Below are 22,248 nucleotides of genomic sequence, written 5' to 3'. Positions count from 1 at the left end.
AGTGTGTGATGTCCTTACAGGTGCGGCAGCCAGCCAGCCGTACTTGTCTTCGGTGCGGTTCATGTCTCGGTCAAAGGCGTAGAGCTGACAGTAGCGGAGGTGATCCATAGCCACTAGGTTAAACTGCCGCCGGGCATAGTGGTAACTCTGATTGTTCCCCTCTCTAGGGAAATCCAGCCACTCAGGATGGCCAAACTCATTCCCTGCAACACAGAGAGTGTTATTAAAGTATGTACATAATGAAGGGAAAGGCACACAGTATCTGTGAATTAGCATACTCTATCTTGCAGTGCTATATGAGGTTCTTCTCGCATTTTGTGCATTTTTTAACAAGACAAAAAGACAGAGATCAAAGGGACCAGATTCAGCGACAGTCTGCGACCTTTTTATAACCCCAGCAGAGGTTAGTGGTTTCCATATTAAAACAGAGCCAAAAAAGCTCTTGCAACATTTTCACCAACTACAGTGTGCTGACCTTCCTGTCATGCAGGAACGTGCCCTTTCATGAACAAAAAAAAAGGTCAAACACAAGTGAAAACATTGTGCAAATAAATCCCAAAGCTTTCATTTGAGTCTCACTTTTTCAACAAATATATGCAAAAAATTAATTCGCCAGGGTATATTTATATATTATTTCTCCATAACAGAGAGCAGACTTCAAGTCAATGCTGGAAATGAGGAGAAAATGCAAAGAACTGTTCAGAAGTCTGACTCAAATAAGCACATAAAGGAGAAAAAGGAAATTCTCCACGAGATCGCTCTTTACTGCACTGCTGATTAATACTTGTTTTTTTAAGCATTATCTACATTTCTGAATTGTTCTGCTACCTCACAACCATCAGAACTACTGCACTTTTAATGTAACTACTCAAAAAGATTGTTAATTTTCTTTGACATCTTTTAATGGAGATGGAAAGCCAGCAAGGGCTAAAACTGAGTGAAAGAGTGAAAACTTCCGACTAGCATAATTGATGGAGAAAGTGTTACACAGTCCACATGTAAAGCTAAATGCAATCGCAGAACTGGAAACAATGGTCCTGTTGCTACTATGCTGTCACGCCAGAAGATGAGATAATGAATCCGTCATCGGATGTCACGACAAGATCATAAAACAACAGCCAGGATAATTGAATTCCCGGCAGAGGAAGAAACACACAGACAAGAGACAGAGGAAGATGCATGACAACAGAATACAGGCTAGTTGTTTATTTGGTGCTAAGAGCCCCCACCTCCTTAGAAAGAAAAAAAAAATTAGAGTGATGGGATGAAGTGGAACGGACAGGGACTGACAGCACATTCTAATGAAATACATTATGTAGGTGTAAAAGAAGTAGCGAACAATAAGGCATGGACTGCCAACAAAACAAGCCCACTGCAGCACTTGCCTAGGAATTAGGGCAGCAAAGACATGCAGAGAGAGCGGAAGAGAGAGGGAAAGAAGGAAAAAGAGAGAGGGAGCCTTTTCTTGTGACATCTGCATGAATAACAAGCCTCCCACACAGCTGAACTTGAAATGTAAAGGAGAAAATTACACCTCAGACTTGCAACACTGGCAGTCAAAGGCAGATTTTTTCCCCCTGCACTCTACCAAGAGGAATGTGTACACCAAACATTCATTGTGCATCTGAAACCTGTATTAATATTTCACACGCAAATAATCTCATCGAGCACAGGACTTTTACTGTATTTAATTACAGATTTGTGAAAAAACTACATAATCCATATTGATTTTAATTACTACTCATGGATAAGTAAATAAGTCACCATTCAAAGTATTTATGCAGAGTAAATACTCTAATGTGCCTAAATGATATATGACACAACATTTGAATGAATATTCTTAAATATTTAATCTATAATTACAGTTTTTTCTCATTCACACTAATAGGTAGTGACTTTTTTTAGGTAGTGAATCATATTTTTAATTCTTTAATTTAAAAAACAACAACTAATCTTTACTTTTTAAAAGGCAATACAGTATTTACACAGCAGATCACAGTGTCCTCCAACAAACTAACCTATCTTAATAAATTAATAATATCACTTCTAAGTTTATCAAGATATGGTAAGGTTGCAAAGTGGTAATTTGACTCTCTGAGATCTAGGGAGAATTAATTATTAAGAACAGCCAATTTTTTGGCTGTGTCAGTAACAGGGCATGAGATACATCATTTAAAATTTGCAAAAAAATCTTTTTACAAGAGGGAAGTTTTCTGTGAGGATGATAATTCAGTATAAGTTATAAGGTCAGCAAAATGAATACGAGTCTTCGTCGTGAAATTGGATTTGTTTTTGAAATATGCTTACCATTATAGGTTTGGCCGTAACATGCTAGAGGGAAGGTCAGAGGATCACCGCAATCATTTAGGTTTCCTCCTTGTTGAAGTTTGAAACAACACATTACATTTTACGCCAGTGTGGCTGTTAATTTTTTAGATATGATGGCCACAAACAACGAAAGAAGGCCATAAAATAAATTATTTTAGGGAGGAATGTCTTGAAGTTAGTGCTAACTTTCAGTTAAATACAGTATAGTGTGCTATATATATAAATATATATAAATAAAGCTTTGGGTGGCTTTGGTGTGATCATCCTGATTATTTTTGGTTGAATAGGATCAGCTGATGTACTGTAGTTCTGTTTAAGATGGGCTTCATTCTCCATTCCTAGAAATAGCCATTCTGCGTTTTTACAGAATTTTCCAGCACTGTGTGTGCTCAGGAAAATGAAATGAGTCTATCCAACCCTATTGGAGCTTGTGTAAGGGCAGCAATGACGCCTTTCCTCATCTACTTTTCTTTACTCCTGTCCAGGTTTGCTCATCAGTGTCACCTCAGTCCCGGGCATGCTGTCATAGTATGGGATCAACGACAAGCCAGAATGTATGGTGCACATGGCTTTGTCATTAGATGACAAGAAGACAGCGGTGCTATAATTGCTTCCCACATTCACTATGGATGAAGCCTCGGTGCAATCCCAGCAAGGCATACTGTACTGTAGTGTGGCAGCAGTTATGCAAGGTTGCCCTCTGTCCCTTCCCAGATCCACGCTGCTGTGACCCCCCCCAGCAGATGAAGACAACTCCTCTTGGCAGGACTCAAGACAACGCCTTCTTGTCCTTCCAATTCTGGGATTTTGGTAAGTCAGGTAAGTAAAGTTGGACTCCCCCAGTGTTTCGAAGTCTATGTCTAAGACCGTCAGCAGTAAGCTTCACCTTTGTGGCCCTCCTCACTTTTTCTAGAGGGCACCTCCAAGCTAGTTTTCATCACCCCAGTGCCTAAAGAAATGTGTGTGAAGGCATCATGGCAGGAGTCTCTTAAAGGTTAAGGCTCCCATGAGTTGTTTTTTGTATCTGCCTTAGCAAGGCAAATGAGCAATTTCACCATGGATGTTTCAGCTGCTGTTGGCTGTGTCATGGCCCTGGCCACAGGTTGGCAGGTGATTTGTCTGGTAGGCATGGCTGCCCTCAAGCAAAAAGTCAATGAAAATTTTGTGAGTGCTCTGCTGCCAATAGGGGGACTGTCTAAAGTGTTAAATCTCCCAAACTTCTCGGTGTCTGCTGAGCCACGAGGAAGAAATAGTCAATTTCAAGAGCCTTCCTCAGCTGTCCAAATATCATTATCCAATATCCTCGCTCTCTGCTCAACAACAACCACACTACTGTATTGTTCAACAAATTTAGAAGAAAACACACAGTGAATAATAAACTGAAAGCCTCATATTGAGTACATACAATGTACTGTTCTCAGCTACCCCTAGACAATCCAGCCCTTGGTACAACACTGGGGTATTTGGAAATTACTCAAGGGCAGGTAGCACCATGATCGATAACCCCAAGTACTTTTTTTTGCAAATTGTTGCAGTTCAGTGGTGCCGGGGCTTGCCTCTCAAAGGTGGGGTCTTGACAGGGACAAACAGGTGGGAAAAGACCTGATAACAGAGGATAGTTGCAGATGCACAGCACCCGTTAAAGCTAAGGCTAAATAAGTTTGCTTTTAATACACCTAAGTAACTAAGTTATTGTCAGCTTTCTGCAGTAACCTGATATCTGAAGAGAAGGAATCCATTGTCCTTCTATGGGTAACAGAGCTGTATTTCTTCAGGAGATGTGTATCATTTATAACTGACCTAATGGTTTTCTCCACATCTCCAGATCGGCTTAGCTCTGGAGACTTACTATGTGACAGTTTTACAGTATTGACAGACAATGTGCTGTACGACCTCTTCATTTTGGCGAGTGCAGGTGTACCCCTTCCTGACTGATATATTGTATAGTGGTGGGCAGTCAAAATTGAATGCAGACTGTGATGTCTGGTTGCACCCTTGCATGAACTGAGCACAGTTAGATGGCTATGCCTGGGTGACCTTTAAAAACAGTTAGACATTGTATACTTGATGATGGAAGGAGCATGGTAACAAGTTACCCTCCATCAATATGTACGTATTTGATAAGGAGTTGTATCAATGCTACCCTACACAAGGGCATAAATTAATTAGCATGAACATAAATAAACTCAATCTGATGTCAGTATTAAGAATGGAGTAAATGTGTGGCTAAGCCTACAGAGCCTGATTTGAATGTAATAATAAAACTAGAATTCCAAAAGAAAACTATATTTCAGTATTCTGAATACAGAATACAGAAACATGATGTTTTTTTCTTATTTTACAAAGGCAGTCTCAGTAAGCATAGCAATCTCTGGATTCAGGTAGCATTCACAGGATATCAAGGCATGTCAAGAGGGAGCAATGGCATAAAAGAATACTCTTAAACATTGTGCTAGAGGCTCCTCCCTTTAAGTAGCACCTAAGGAGTAAGGCCCATGATTACCTCTGGGATCTTATTCTCAAGGAGGAAAAAAAATCCACATTCTGATAACCTTTCACTGTCAGACATCAATATGTGATGTTTAATGCATAATTCACTATTTTGGTATATCCAACCTCAGTCTGACTCGACAACATCTACAGTAGGCTACTTTTGAGTCCCAACATTTCCCAGAATGACTTTCGACACACCCTAGGGAAAGGGGGTCTCGGTATTGCACTGTGTTGCATACAGTACGGGTAGGTGGTGGGAGTGAGAGCAACCACAGCAGTATTATATATTTTCTGGTGAAGTAAAAATGAGAAATGGATCAATGTAGTGGCATGTCATGCATAGTTCACACTGCCAAAAAGACATCAAAGACGTTGGTGTACTTTACATGCTGCTGACAACAGATCCTTGAAGACACAATCTACAAATCCATTACACAGGTATTCAACTGTGTGTGTAATGTGTAATGAGTCAATCCAGAACTGTGTCCCATTCCATACTACATACTAATTCTAAGCAGGTTTGGAGGAAGCAGTGTATTGATATTGGAATTCTAAAAAATTCAAATTTGATTTGTAAGCGGGCTGGTCATAGACGTTGTGTGTAAAGCACAAAGGAAATGAAGCTACACACAACTGCAATTTTTTTAAAACAAATTATGGAGAGTGATAAAAAAGCTCTTCTCTTCTATCTCACAAAAAATAAAAAAATAAACTGGAAAAGCCTTTTGCTTTCTCTTGAAGTCTAACTAGCAGCAGTTTTCCAAAGCTTTAGTTTAACTGACATCTGTCTGCCCACATCTTGTACCATTCTTAGTACAAAATGAAAAAGTCCATTGACTGGCTAAGAAAATGTATATATAGTGCATGCTGTATGCCATTAATATGGAATTTGGCTTTGGTTTCTGGGAGTTCTAGCTCTTTCTAACCAAGGACTGCACCAGGTGATTTCCCTGATTAGTTCCTACTCTCTAGTTGAAGATGTGCTCATCAGTGAAAATGTGCTTCAAAACTAGTATTCAGACCTTAAAACACTCATAGCACATGAGATATTAGCATCCCTGCACTATAATAGACTTCTCCATGTGGGTTCTTCCGATGTGTTTACCCATTTGGTGCTGTTGTTCATTTAGGAAAGAGGAGAACTAATTTCATTGACCAAAATAATGCAATGACACCAGATGAAAAACTAGGTTTCTGTTGCTCTGGATCTGTGGTCTCAGTGATCACGGATATGTGATATTTGCATAAATTCAAATGCTAAACTGAGCTATTTTGCATCATTTGTCTGCTGAATATGGCAACAGTTTCCCCCAATCATACTGCAATACAAGATGTCCCTTTCAGCCTGCTGTCTCCACCCTTCCGTCATTATTTATGACAAATAAAGTCCTGTTACAGTCTGAACCGCTGCACATGACCAACTATTTCTCTTTGTGTGAGCTTTTTGTGACCACTTGCGAAAAATACGTCTTCAAGCGCCGGTAAGCATGGCGTTACTTGCTGTCGGTCACTGAAATAAATTTTGTTTTGATTTTCCCCGCAGGCCCTTGTAGCGCTGATGATGCAGAATAGGTCACCGAAACTGAAACTGGAAATGAGTTACCTGTCAATCCACGTGATTCTATGTTTACAACTCTTGGTTTGTTTGCAATAAGTCAGTGTGAACCCTAAATGGACTAGAACCAAAAGGAAATAATGGATCATTTTTTTATTTGGTTTAGAATGAGGGAACTGAACTAACGGGCGAGAACACAGTGAGAGCAAAATAATGAGCTGCACTCAAAATATTTCAGCGTGATGTGACATCTATTGGCCCACACTTGACCTGCACAAATAAGAGCCCCACCACACAACGAAATGTACGCAGAAATGCAAAGTAACAGTTACTTAACAGTGTGAAAATGTTTAAATGTGGACACTCCATTAATGAGCAGGCAGCATCAAGCTATTCCTTATCATCCGCTTGCGCTGTGAGAGTGTGTGTAGCATATGGACACACACCAACATGCACAAAAAACACAGGGGTTAGATAAAAAAAAATGTGATCTTCCTAATCTCTGTCCAGACAGCAAGCCCAGATACAGGCTGGTGCTGTGATAAAAGCTTTTAAAAGAGTTACACTTCATTAACAGTGTAAGTGCACTGACCTCTTCTGCCTGTATTTACTTTCAGTTTTATAATGTTATTATTTTATAAAGTCTAGTGGAGATGATTGATTTCCTGTACAGGTTGATTCAGCGGCCCGTGGAAGCCTTTGACTCTTCTTTTAATTTCAGCTTTAAAGAAACACATTGGACACACCTCCATTAGGTAATCATTTCCCTCTACTCTACGATAACACAGCAATGTTCCTCCCATATGCCTGCATTAATCACCATGTTAATAACCTTCCTCTGCCTCCTCACAGCTGAAGTAAACTAGATAGCACATTCTGTACAAGGATGAAATATGATGGATTCTCACAACACACATAAATAAAATCATCATTTGTGTCTCATAATATAATCTGGGGCACTGTTATTTGAGATAAAGGAGTTTTTTGTATAATATATGCAAGGATTGCTTTTTAAACAATCATTAAAGAATTATTATATTTTTTTTTTAAAGTCTGACTACAATGAAGTAGGCGGGGCAGGAGACACTGGTACTCAGAAGAAATAGTTTAACCAGAATATCAGAATCACTTTATTAGGTGGTAAATGGCTCAGAAACATATACACATACACAACCACAGCAAGTACTGTAGGTCACAGTCGCCCCAGAAAGACGGTCTGTGACGGATGTTTACGTGGAACAGTTATAAGTTTAAGGGTTTGCAATTTGTTTTCTCTTCCAAACAAGTTAGCTAATGTGGGGGTTTGTTAAAATCTATATGACCTGACTGCTCATGTTTCCCGCCCTTCTGTTCTTAACTTTGACTGATGGCCAAAACTACAGAGTAAAACCCCAGTTTGTAAAAGATCATGGTCATCCTAAGGAGAAAAAAACAATGAATATTTTTTTTTTAGCCACGTTAGCGCCATGGCTCCTGGGTTGGCAATGTTCAATATCTCAACACCTATTAAATGGATTGCAAAATTCTGTGCAGACATTAATGGCCCCAAGAGGATGAATCTTAATGACTTTGGTGATCCCCTGAATGTTGCTCTAATGCCAGCAGCAGGTTGACATTTGTGGTTTCAAGTGAAACAACTATTGGGTGAATTGCCATGAAATTGGGTACACACATTCATGGCCCCCTCAGGATAAAATTTAATCAGCGCCATCATCTGGTCAAAGTTTCAATGTGTCCAATTTTTTGGTGTATGACTATGTATGAATATCTGCAAAACTAATAACATCCAGCCTCGACTTAACTTTGTGTTTAGTGCAGACCAGCGAATGTTAGCTTGATAGCACGCTAAACTAAGATGGTGAACATACACCTGCTTAAGATCAGAATTTTAGCATTGTCAACGTGAGCATGCAAAATTTTGCATTTAGCACCAAGTACCACTATGCCTAGCATATACCCTCACCATGTTGTTAGCATGGCTGTGGAGTGTAAAAAAAGTGTTTGTTTGTTGAGTAAAATATCATAATAACCAATAAAAATGATGGGTAAAACACCAAAATAAGAAATACTTTTTTTTCCCTTCAAGAAGCAGTTTTTCCACCCATGTTAAAGGTTGGAAAATTAACTAAAAAGTTTAATATAAATGTTAATACTTGAATTTATGGTGGTTCCAATAACCATATGATTAATGGGGGGCAACCATGTTTACACAAGGTTATGTCAGACAGCTTTTTAGCTGGCACATCCCATTACTCCTCTACACAGCCCAGCATCAGATAAGGGCCTGACAGTGACACAGTCCCCTCAGTAATTAGCAGCACAAGAAGGAGCCAAGGATCAATGTGTTTTCCATTGGAGGGAATCTGGCAAAGGCAGATCAATGAGGGAATCAGAGGGGATGGGAAAGCAAGAGTCACAGAAGGTTTCAGATGCAGTGCAAGAAAAAAAAAGCTGCAGACATGATGAAATGATTATTTGCACTTGCTAGATTGATTTCTTGTTACTGTGTTAATGTACATTCCCACTTCCAGTTTGCACATTAAATAAGCATTACTGGTCCAACAGCAGTGTTGAGATTGCCTCGTTCATCCACAACCACAAGCCTGAAAGCACAGTAGGCTCTCAGTGAGATTATCTATTTGAAATGTATGAGGAGGAAGTGCTGGTTTTCAATTCACCATCCAAGGCCGCAGTATAATCGTTGCCTGTTGCATTGTACTGTAGCACTCCATGAATACGGAGTGCCGGGAGAAGTTTCTTGTTCAATAATTTAGACTGTAAATCTGCAAGGTTATCTTAAGTCTCTGTGAGCCCTGAAAGTCAGGAAGTGCGAGCGCTTCCATTCTGTCCCTGCTGATGTAATGATAAAACCACTGAGGCGTTTCATTACTGCCACGCCACTTGGTGCTTTAATGTCACTGACACTCCAACATCCTTTACAGTATCCATCTCTCAGCATCTCAAATACAGATGCTCCCTCTGTCCTCTTGCTGTGTGGTGTTTGCTATTGGTCATGAGTAAATACATGGGTTTTTCTAGGCTAGGCACTTCAAATTGATTTGCTTGCTCAAACAATTTGCTCTTGCTCAGCACTGACTAAATTACTCTCCCTTCATTGATCCATTGACACGGCATGTCATCTCAGATCTACTTGATTCTTCTTTTTATTTTCCTTTTCTTGAGCATCTCCCTAATGCTCACGTGATGGTCTGAACTTTGGAAGGCTCTTAGGGATGAACGTCAGTGTTGTGTGTCTTTCTAGACTTTGAAACTTTTTCTCAATATAGTGTTCTTCAGAAAAAAAAAAAAAACATTTAACTTTCATTCATTATTACTGTTATCAAAATATGCCAGCACCATTTTTTTAGTCAGCCAGACAGAAGTTCTCAAAAGAAAACAATATTCCTTTCTCTGCCTCCTTAATACTCCCCTTTCCATATCTGTGCTCTTCAAACCACTGAGCATTACTTGACAGAATGGGGTAAACTAAAGTTTGAATTGTGCGTTTGCCTTATTTGTCTGAATAATTCTGCAGACTTTGATTTGAGGAAATGGAACACAATTAGCAGTAATTGTTAAAGTTACTACGAGGAGATTTTAAACTGATTATGAAACAGTCTCAGTTTAATACTGATGTCTTGATATGACCTACATAAGTAAACTAGACCATGAGCAAGAAGAGTAGAGAGCTGTTAGTTTGCACCTTGGCATATAATGTAAATGGCTGTGTACAGTCCACACAACCTGCTTAATTGGTGATATTTCATGTCGGCCTTAACAAGCTATATCTTGCTGTTGGCTTATTATTATGGAGACATAATATTAGTCCCGAATGTTGATAACTTTAGCTCTAGTTCACTTAGTTTCACCATTGTCACAGTGATTAATTTTACATTAGCCATAAATAGATACATTACCTCATTGCTATGCATCCAGCAAACAGCTGTCTTTCTGTCACTGGCTTCCAAAATGAATGCATGTGCATGCCAGATCAAGATCTTTTACAAGACAAGGCAGTTGAAACACTACCACTTTTGTCCACAGGGGACGCCAGAATCAATACAAAATGACCTTGTACTAATCTTAAGAAATCATTTTGAGAAGGGAGGTTTTATTTTACTTTTATTTTTACTGTTTTCTAGAACAGCTCTGCTAGTACTACAGAAGAATTTGTCCTTTCTCAAAATCTATGACACACCAACACCTAGAAACAAAATCTGACAATTTAACTGATGCATAAAAGGTTTATGTTGAGGGAGTGGAGCACAATCAGAATGTGATAGTATCCATAACTTCCTACAGTAAAATTGGTAATAAAAGGTTTCCAGTCTGAACTGGAGCAAACTGCATCAGCAAGAGGAATTCTTTTTCATCTGGAGGGTGAAAACTGCTCACAGCCAGCAGGACGAGAAGCAAGATCACCATTAGGGGTAGATTTTACAAGGTTATGTGAGACACGTTTCCACTTTGACTGTATTAGGCAGGTGGATGACTTGCAAGGGATTTAGAAACACATTCTGTAGTTCAAATGTAAAGTGAATATAAATGCTCTATTTCATAATACAAAGAAAAGACTGACTAGGATGCAAACTCAAGGATTTACAAGGCACAGGCCAATGGGAAGCATGTATAAAGACATATGTATGACTACAGAGTACACAAATCATTGTCAAGTTGACTTTTTTTCACTCATCATATCAACTCTTGTTGATTCTGGTGCTTCACTGATGGGGCGAGAGTAAATGAGTAAATCCATGGGAGAAAAAGCACCAAGAGTAAAGCAGAATGTGCCTTTTAGCTATACTTTAGCCAGAGAATCAGATATAATTACTATCAACTGTCCTTCAACTGCCCACATGGGGTCAGTTCTCTGACATTCTGTTCATTATGAGCTGCCCTGTTATGATTGTCCATCGAGAACAGCTGCTTTGATTGTGCTTCTTTTCCTCCCCACACATCAATCCACTTAGCAGAAATTCACAGGGTGTTTCACTCCTTTTCCTCTAGTGGAAAGTGTAGTGAATACTGAGTGACAATGAATCCAAAGATGTAGCAGAGGCATTGCAGAAATACTTTTTTTGTTTGGACTCGGAGCTTGACCTGATCACCTAGTCACCAGGTGGAGCTAAAATGCTGTGGATCAGGAGTGCATAGACTCTATCTACATTAAGCCAGAAAGCGGCACATGCAAGGAAATACATTCCCTTCAACCAAGGTCAACTTCCAACATCATTAATTATCACTTTATTATCTTTACCAGCAGGCCTCAATAAAGCTAGCCATAGCTCAGATGTGTTGAAAATGAGGAGCATCTCAACAGTGACTGAGAATTGGATCCATATGAAAAGAAGGAACCAACTGATCTTAGACAGCTTTTGTCCTGTATTTCACCATCAGCTCTGAAGAGTGAGTATTAATGTCAACCCCACTTCAAAAGGTTCCTTTGATGCTTATCGTCAGCCTTGACTCATTGGTGGCGAGCTACTCCAGAGATATATCCATGAAAGAAATATAACAAATCTAATAACTGAGCACTTTATCCCAAATGGAAAATAAGTAACAAGGGCTACTTCAAGCTGTTTCAAGCCTTTATGAATTAGGATATCTTTACTTAAAATCTGTTTCTGAGTCTTACACTGAAGGTTAAAAAAAAGCATGACTATGACATAACCAAACGTACAAAAATAAATGACACTATAGCACAAAAGTTAACATTGCCAAACAGTAGCACGAATGAACACAGTAGGAATAGCTCATCAATTAAAAATGTATAGTGAAGCCTGTTTCTGCCTGTTGCCCGCGGAGGACTTCGATGGACAGGAGAATAAATGCGTGTTTCTATCTGTTTGGTGAACACTCAGGGATTGTTTTGTCAGCCTGAGGGAAGAAGTTCAGATTCAGGAAGAATGCAGTACATGAGAGGGATCTGAAATGATCCCCCTCACCTCTATTAATAAAAAATGAACCAAACAGATGGACAGTGCTTCACAATTATGACCCTGATTGCCTCTTGATTGTTCAATGTCCCCCGGAAAAATTATATATTAATATGACATGAGCAATGATTTTATTACATATATGACATATAATGTGATAGAGTTTGATATGTTGTGTCATATGTGATTTGATACATGATGTGAGATTACTGACATGATTAGATAATCGATGTTACATTTTTGTAAGTGAAATTTTGTTTATTTTCTTCTTTCTTGAATTGGAATGTGTGTAAATTAAATTCATCCATGCAAAAATATATTTATAGTATATTACGGCTGCAACAGACAATTATTTTTATTACAGCTTCATCAATCAATTATTTTTTCTAATTAATTGATTGATTTCTTTAATTGATTATTTACACTATAAAATGTCAAATCACAATTTTTTTAGAGCCAGAAAACAGTAGATTGTTTTGCATGACCAATGGTTCAAAAACCATTTATATTACAATGATATAAAAGTAGCAAATCCTCACTGATTTGAATTAGTAATGGACTACCAATGGGTTCATTGTTTCACTAAAAAATCCCATTGGACTTATTGAACTGCAGATAACGAGGGCAATACAATGACTGTCTAATAATATTTATCCTAGCATATAAAATGATTTATAGGTCATCCTAGGGTTCGATTCTCTGTGTGTTACCATAATGACTCACCAATGAAGTTGAGATAGCCTTCTCCACCCAGAGCATGAGTGAGGAGGCGAATCATCTTGTGTAGCTGCAAGCCACGGTCGATGATGGGTGTCAAGGGACTTGTGGAGCTCATGTTGGTGTACATCTCCTTGTCCATCAACCAGAAGGCCAGAGATTTATCGCCAACCAGAGCCTGGAAGGGTTATGTTTTATTACCAACAGCAAACATCTTTTGAAACTATGAAGTAAGATCTTGTAGAAAACAGCCTACCTGATCATGACTTTCTGCATAGGCTATGCATTTCTCTCCATAGCGCCTGTTGGTCAGCGTGTGGACGATATTGCCCATGTCCCAGTCCTCATCCTTTAACTCCTTCAGGATCTACACAGTGACAGAGAGGGGTTATTGAAAAGGGATATGATAGATGCACAACTGAGAGATCCATTCAGGTTATGACTGATGTCTAAAGCTCAGTATTTCAGCTCTGGCAGTCCTTTCTCCCTTTCTTAAGTTTTCTCTGGGTTACACTTCTTTCTCAGATCAATCTCTGTTTTGACATCTCTATATCCGCACTGTGAGTTATGTCTACCTTTGAATGGCCGTAATGGAGTTTTTAATAACTTCACTACAGCCCATGGGTAGTAAGCCATCGGCTCTCCCCACCTGAGATGTGCAAGGTCAGAGCCTCTCATCCAAAGGGTGGGATTCAACAATAAATCCAACCATGGAATCAATGTCCTGCCACTAGCCTGCCTACATGCACACTTTCTGCCAAAGGAGTCATCTTCAGAGGTCAGAAAGAAAACAGAGGGCCACCAACACATGCATCTAGAGCACATCTGCCCACACAGTGCTGATATACGGTCACAAAAGCTGGTCCTAATCACTCAAAGTTACGCAAGCAAACAAGAGCCCAGAGCAGAGTAAAGATAACCACGTAGACAGTCGTGGGCACAGAGGTGATTTAATAAACAAGACAGATGCTAGATAGTCACAGTATCAATATCATACTTAAGTGGAAAAAAGAGAGTTTATGCCCTCCAAGAACCCTTGGTGATGGACATATAGCCTGTCTGATTGGTGGGGGAGTTGGTGAGCCCATCTCAGTGACAGGCTGAAGCCTGCTTGGTGGAATTGGCTGTGACAGCTGATTGACATGTCAGGAAACCTTTATATTACTCTACAGAGCCATAATCCTCTGAGTAAAGAGAGTAAATTGTGCCGATCAATATGTCTGAGATGAACTGGCTGGTCCACCTAAATAGAGGCTATCCCACTCTATATATCACCATCTGTTCACATTCACTCTTCTTCACCTTAGCCTTGTGTGGCCGTATTTGTCATTGCCAATGCCACCAGAAAACCTCAGTGAGGCACTTATCATCTACATGTCCTACAAATTCTCAGACCTTTTAACTCCCTCTGAGCTTATTGCGCTGCCTCAGATTCTAAAGCCGAGCCATGCTAGCTATTCTTTGGTTTTAGCTCAACATCAAACCTGATCAGGCCCCTGATACTGAAGAGTTTATACCTTGGAACAAACATGGTCATTTCTTAAATTACATTTGAAATTACAAGTCAACAAGAAGGCTTTGACATTGGCATTGCATTTGGCATTGCTTTTACCATCCCAGCTGGCAAATTAATAGAAGGTTGACCTGTTTTTAATCTATGTAAATGGTTTTTAATAGTATTAAAATATACTTTTTTGTAAGCACCATGTAACATTGCTTTGAAATAAGACACTGTTTAGTTTACTGAATTGAATTAATTTGCTTGTGTTTTTCAGTGTTAAACTCTTTGAACGATGATTGCCTCTTACTACATTTAGTCATGAATATTTAATGTTACAGAGAAATACTAGATTTGAAGCCAAGATGTCAGGCACATTAAGACATTATTTTAAAAGACAATAATAAACCAAATGTAAGGAATTATGGCAGAAAAGGAGGGGTTACAAAGTCCGCCCCAACATATCAAAAGGTAAAAATGAAATATAAAAAAAACGTAAATAAAGCATGTCATTTGGCACCAAAATGAATCTTGAGATGTAGAAGTGCCACAAAACAGATGGCTGTACAATTCAAGTTCGATATTCAATGGTATACTGTATATTGGTAATGAGTAGTATGTCAGAAAGGTCAATAAAAGTCTTTTGAAGACCTAGAGGAATATGAGGAAAATTGATTGAAAAACATCAGGGACATTATCAGGGACATATAGAACCCTACACATCACCGTAAGTGTGAACAATATTAACACTATGAATGGTTAACAAATTTAAATTTCTGATAATCAAGTGAGATGGGTCCTATACTTCCCAAGTTACAACTCTCAAGACCACCTTTTAAATGAAAAGTATCTGGTTGAGGAAGGCTGTGTTAGTAAAATCCTGGACAACATTACAGTACAGTAGTTAATATGTGGATAAATTGTATTCCAACAGTAATACAAAGTTTAAAAATGAATTTCACTCCTGCAGCTAAACTTAGAATGGAACACCAGCAGCTGAAAATAAATAAAACCTCCTTTTTCCCCCCACCAGCTACAATATAAAAGCTGAGCAACTGAATCTGCAGGATATTCCCCAGAGATCATCCGGGCCGCCTCCACATCCACGTACAATCAGACACTTTACACTTCCTTATGAATCATTACAATTCAATTCAACCGCAAAAGTGGTCTGGGAGCAATTAATCTGGGAGTGGGACTGTCGGAGTGGAGACAGGAGTGACTGGGTTGACGACTTCCCTACCACCAGCTCACCCACATCAGCCCCAACCAGCCGAGCTTCCTGGCACCACTGACACTCCACTTCATCAATGATAATGAGCAGTGCACAAATCTTACTTTACAAGCCTGCTGTCAGGAGCCAACCAGAGTGCCCAGATTAATTAGGCAGAGCCAGAAATAAAATAAGAAAAAATCTTGCAGTGCAGGATGAGGTCATCTCACTGCCACTGACATGCTGTGACTGATTCAAGAGTCTCTCCACTACCATCACACAGTGCTGGGAAGGACTCGGAGGCAGAGATGTGTTTAGTGTAAAGCTCTTGTTTTACGTTTGATGGTTGGCCCGAGCATCCTGCTTCTACTGTCTTTGCAAACAAACTACTGGAACTGTGTTTGAGTTTGCGTTGCTATGGGGACATCCTCTCTTCACACATACAGTGCCGCCCCCAGAGATGAGCAGAGAACGAAGGTGTGCAACACTCAATCCCATGGATCAAGCTAATGCTTATATTTTCACAGTTTGGGAAATTAATGAATTTTGCCCACGCAAATGTCTCTGCCGGGGGCTTCACTCAGCAGAAAGATACTCTTTAGCTCACTTCCCAGTTTTCCTGTAAAAAGCCTTGCTGAAGAAAACTGCACAGTCTAAATCAGTTAACACCATACAGGGGAGGCCTCAGAGTGCAATTAGCTAATAAAATAAAGCAGGATGAAGCTGAAATGCTGCCGTTAAAAGGAAGCGAGAGCAGGGTGACCGCGGCCAAGGGGGTCAAAGAGAGTGGGCGCCCTTTAAAGGCTGGCGATGAAGCCGCTGACATGTTTACATAAACAAGCTGGAGTCCATCATTGCTGGCTGGCAGCATGAATTGCATTAAGTCATGTTTAATTGAAAGTGTTTCCAGTATGATGGACGGAGCAAAGTATGTGGACCAGAAATGGATTTCTCCCCTGAAACTAATGAGAAGAGAGCTGTGCAGACTGATATTTTCATTCAATTAAAATAAATGGAGGAACAGAAACAAAAATCGGCACAATTGACTCGGAGGTCATTCAAGTTGAAGAGCTGAAAGAAGCAGAGGGATGCCGGAGAATTCTCTGCGTCGCCTTTTCTTATCCTAACTGTGACCAGCGAGCCCTCTACCTCCTTCGCCTCTAATTGTTTCAATTACATCTCAATCTATTGTAGCTGGAGGGAAGGGTGCTTGTTAAATTAGAGGGCTTTTGTAACATTATCCATTAGGAGTGACAGCATTTTATGGTCATAATCAGATCGAATCATCCAAACTTGTGCTGTGCTCCTTATCTGGTCCTCTCATTAGGATATCTTAATTTTTCACAGCCTGTTGGTCCTAACAGCCTTCTGCAGCCAGTAAATGAGTCATATCAATCAGTCATGCTGAGGACGAAACACAGCGTGAGGCCCCGCTGGAGGAACTGAGAGACTCATGCACACACGTGAATCTATAAATAAGCTCACAGCTTGTGTTGTTCTGTCTCTTTGTCTCTCTTTCCTTCTGTTTCTTCCTGTCTGTCTGTCTTTCTGTCTATACTCCTGAATCCCTGCCTTCCCACTCCATGTCTCCTTCTCTGAAACACACACCTCACTGTAGGCTCCACTTCAGTCCATTCAAATCCCTCCCTAATTGACACTCTGTGAGAAGAGGCAAGGCTAGCCCTGAGTGCACTTCACTGACTGTACCAAGGCATGTTCATATGAATGCTTCCCTGCACAGAGATACATGAATTTCATTGCTCACTTGCTCTCCTTCTGCTTTATGATTCACATGGTGTCAATCCCTCAGGGAGGCAACAAAATTAATTGAAAAAATGCAACCATAAGAAGTATCTAAACGAATATTGCATTGCAAGCAATATTGTTTGAAAAGTAAAAGCAAGCAACAACCTCTCCAGAGGCGTCCCGAGGATAATCCTGTGAAACCTCTGGTTACTGTGGAGCAGGCTGTGTCTCAGCGGTGCAGCACTGCCTGACGCACAGCTATTGCAAGCATCACCGAGGAAGGTCAAGTCTGGGACTCTCTCTCTCTCTCTCTCTCTCTCTCTCTCTCCCCCTCAATTCCTTCCTCTGCCCCCCTCTTCTCCTCCCTCCATCCTCGCTACTGAGTAAAACCCACCGCTGTGAGAGACAGACTTGATTAACGATGCATAGACTTCCCCCATCGAGAAACACAAGAAACCGTAGTGCAAGAGGATGCATGCGGTGCCGAGGTCACACACTCTGCTTTGCTTTTTCACCAAAATATGAGTAAATATAAGTTTCAGTGTGGGCTAGTGGATAAAAAGACACAGCTTTTCATGAATCTTACAACAGATAACCTCTTTGCATTCTGCAAACAGCATTTTCCGTCAAATATAAAAAAGAAAAGGCCTCTACTTGCTCTAAACATGCACACACACACACACACACACACACACACACACACACACACACACACACACACACACACACACACACACACACACGCACACGCACACGCACACGCACACGCACACACACAGGACACAAAACAATCCACATTCATCCACCAGCCAACCCAAACAGACTGACAGTTCCCCAGAGATAACCTGCTGCCTGTCTGCTTTCCTACAAATGTACTTTCTAAAGTAATATTTGCTAAAACCACAGACAATGAATGGATGGCATTTTTATTAATACAAGCATTGAGGAAACACCATGGGGACCAAGAAAATAAATTATGACTTATGTACTGATCCTAAGTACAGTATATCTATCCAAGTTCTCCAGAAGAGGTAAACATTGCTCCAAAACAAGGTTGAAAAAAAGCTTTTTGAGAGCATTTCTTCAAATATACGGCAAGATGTTAGTGCCATCAGAACAGACAGCAAGAAAAAAAAAACCTTCAGATGAAGAAATAGATAATAACGTTTATTTATCCCCGGATGGATGGCTGGGCATGCATGCACTTTCTTTGTGCTACTCAGCTTCAACGTCACACCGTTATGGACTTTCATACCTGATGGCTATACAGTTATAAACAATGTTTTCCCATTGTGGGCCATTAAGTACTTTCACACTGGCAGTTTGGGCTGAAGTGCCGAGCTAAAGGGTGCTTCAACAGTTGTTGTGGAAGGACGAAGAATATTTGGCGCCCAGAATTTCCCATCCAGTCTGAAGCAGCGCTGGGTAGTAACACATCACCCAATGGTGTTATTATGTTTGACAGTAATGATTAGTAATAGAAAGTACTCATTCAGTTTTAGTAGTGATATTAAATATATAAGTTGTTTTTGTAAAGTTACCCCTCTAACAATTCAATTTACTGTTTTTGTTATCATCCTGTCTAAATACTGTACTGCATCAGGTTAAATTAAAAATGATGTCCCATCACTGTTGCCTTATATAGCACAAGCACAAGATATTAAGAATTATATACAAACAACAGAGAGAAAGTTTCCGAAGTAGTATTTAAGGTTACTACCAGTTATTTTGAGCTATTGTTGTTAAAGTTATAAACATAAAATGATGACATAGTAAAATATATTTAACATTATATAGTTAAGAATAAATAAGTTCAACTACAGTTATAAGCATAATTTTCTTACTTCTGCAACAATTGCTACCAGTCAAACACTGGATATTTTTCATATATATTTTTATTTTGATGTCTTTTACTTCAGTGGGTGTTGTCTGAGCATGTACACATTAGCTATATTTTGTCTGGAAGATAGCAGACTATAGGGCTGCATTCTATGCTGTCTGGCATGACTGATGGTTACCTTCAGGAAACATGGAAAAACTCACAAACTCTGACAGTAGGCAAAAAATAAATAAAAAATAGTCAGCCCAACAAGGCATTTACCCACAAAACCTGCTAGACTCTTTGAAAATGTTTCCTCAATACAGTATAACGTAAAGTTTTTTGGGGCTTTTATGTCTTTATTTGGGGTAGTGACAGATGGAGATAGACAGGAAACTGGGGAGACAGGGGATGGCATGCAGTAAAGGGCCACAGGTTGGAATTGAATCTGGGCCACTGCAGTAAGGATTCAGACTTTTTAAGCTTATCCATTTCTACTTTAGGTATTCAAAGTCATACAGTATTTCATATCTGAGTAGAACAATAATGTATTTTTGTAGACCAACATGACACAACTCCTTTCATTGTCGTTTTCATGATTTTCAATTGAATTTTGGCATTGAAGAAATATGTGACTGACAAAGACTGATGATACACACACCCACACATTTTTTTTTTCAATTTAGAAAGATAATCTCCACAAAGGAACCCTTTTATCATATTTAAATATATCATATTTTTCTTCACAGCTCATTGCCCCAATGTCCTGGGATAATAAAACTCAATTTCAAATAACTGACCCTTTTCTTCTTTAAACGCTCTCACATCTGAGCAATAACAAAAGACGTTTGATGACGTCGGGAAGTAGTGGAGTTGAGACAAGAGTTGTTGTCTCCACTGTTAAACAACCGCCATTGCCGTTGTTCTGACATGACTCAGGAGGAAATCATGTTCATGGATGAGGTAATGAATTTAAGTTTTATTTACATTACGTTTAGTCATGTTGGCTGACTTCCTTCCTCACTCTCTGACATATCCTGTGTCTACCTGAAGTTATAGCAACTAGAGGTAAGTAGGAAATGCACTGTTATCCAAATAGCATTATGGCTTAGTCTGGGTTTTAAAATTGTACAAAACATAGATCTAATGTTTTTAGACATTTGAATGTGAAAATGAAACATATTATACATTTAATTCATTACAGCTTAAAATACTGTGTATTTGAGAATGAGTGGAAGGTGATGACCCTGCAAGGATTTGTAGTAATGTTTCTGATGTTTTAACTACTCAGATTGTCTGACTCGTTGGGAAAAATCAACATTGAGTTCAAACAGAAAAAATAGCCTTTGCTTTGACATCATATAAAAGCTACCCCAAGGACAGACATTTGAGACTTAATAATGAATCAAAGTGAAATGTAAAGGTGACTGCAAACCTATTCAAATGCTTGACTTAAGAAAAAACATCACAAAAGATACTTCAGCTTGGATCAGTGACTAGATGACCTTCATGTTAACATTATTAAAGCTCCTCTTCTTTTGCTTTTATTTTCAATAGCAATTATGTCTCTGCCATCATTTATTCAGGACTCTGTGTTTGAAGGGATAAATAATGACCTTCCCATTTATACAGCAGGTAGGATTAAGGAAGAAAAAAAAAAATAGCACTGCTTTGGAAAAAGCACAAAGACCTTCTTCAGTTTGATAAAAAAATAAAATAAAACTTGCAGTGTGGAGTCTCTTCACACAGGAAGATAAACGTTTGTTATGTTATCCCACTCCGCTTTATTGCATTTTAAATTGTGTGTTTTTATGTAATTTTATGTAAAGCACTTTGAGCTGCATTTTAATTATGAAAGGTGCAATAAAGTTTACATAGTTACATACGAGTAGTGTGACAAAAACTCTATTTTATAGTATAGTATTGGTATTACTAAAACAATAAACTCCTTTACTTTGGTACCTCTTAATATAATGTAATATAATAGAAAACACCACTAACTACAGAACTTACTGTGAGTTACAGTAAATAAAAACTGACAACAAAAACCCAGCAATATTCTACTGAATTGCAATTAACGACATTGTGCAGGCCACTGTAGGTTTTCTGTATTGAGTGTATTGTGTATTTATGTGGGGATTTCGCTTATTGACAGGACAGCAGTGAGACACAGGAAAGTCAAAAGAGAGAGAGAGAGTATGACTTATAGCAAATGGCTTTAGGTCGGACTCTAACCCGGGCTGCTGCGGTAAGGACTTGCAACAGGGCATGCACTCTACCTGGTGAGCTGCAAAGATGCCCGTATTGTACAAGTGTAAGCAAGAACAAGGATAAGGTATTTATAGTGTACTTCTAAATTTCTGTTTCGGTCCAATTTCAACTTACACCGGAGCACAACGGTGTGCAGGTTTCTCGAGGAAAATACAGGGCAAGATCCTTGTGTCACTGTATTTCCACACAAGTTTTACACTTGAAAGCTTCTTAAAAGGCTCAAAAGCTTAGCAACAGGCTCAGCTGTAATATAACACAAGAGTATTTAATGCCTCCTAACATGCCCTGTCACTCCCTTTGTCTTTCATCCCTATTTTGAAAGCAAATGCTCTCACTTTTCTCTCTACTGTGTTTGTGGTTCATACAGAAGTAGCCGTGTTACCACAGGCCTACAGAGTCTGTAAAAGTTGCAGGGGAGAAAAGGACACAGAAAAAGAGGTCGATTAAAAAGAAGTAAATCATCTTACCTGAATCCACTTGTCAGGAATGGCCATAGCCAGTCGGTAATCAAAACCAAGTCCTCCCTCCTCCACTCCTCTGCAGAGAGCAGGCATCCCTGACACATCCTGCAGAGAAGTCACACTATTTTATATCACATTTTCCCTTTGTGTGCACAAGTTTCTTTCCCAGTAGTCGGCCAAGATCACATCAACACCACTCTCCACAACTCAT

The 22,248-nt window shown here is 39.4% G+C and overlaps 1 protein-coding gene across 1 annotated transcript in view; it reads right to left on the bottom strand.

The window, feature by feature from the left end:
* Positions 1 to 22,248, bottom strand: part of gbe1b (glucan (1,4-alpha-), branching enzyme 1b) — an 83,686-nt gene that overhangs the window by 25,653 nt on the left and 35,785 nt on the right. Inside the window, exons 10-13 of the mRNA XM_051397567.1 lie at positions 22,044 to 22,142; positions 13,286 to 13,396; positions 13,036 to 13,207; positions 19 to 203 (exon numbers count right to left, since the gene is read on the bottom strand). Of these exons, the coding sequence (XP_051253527.1) occupies positions 19 to 203; positions 13,036 to 13,207; positions 13,286 to 13,396; positions 22,044 to 22,142 (567 nt within the window). The remainder of the gene's footprint in view (positions 1 to 18; positions 204 to 13,035; positions 13,208 to 13,285; positions 13,397 to 22,043; positions 22,143 to 22,248) is intronic.

This window comes from Dicentrarchus labrax, unplaced genomic scaffold, assembly GCF_905237075.1.
Source record: "Dicentrarchus labrax unplaced genomic scaffold, dlabrax2021, whole genome shotgun sequence".
NCBI classification, from domain to species: domain Eukaryota; kingdom Metazoa; phylum Chordata; class Actinopteri; family Moronidae; genus Dicentrarchus; species Dicentrarchus labrax.
The sequence above is the reverse complement of the archived record's forward strand: the minus strand, read 5'-3'. Positions and strand labels throughout refer to the sequence as shown.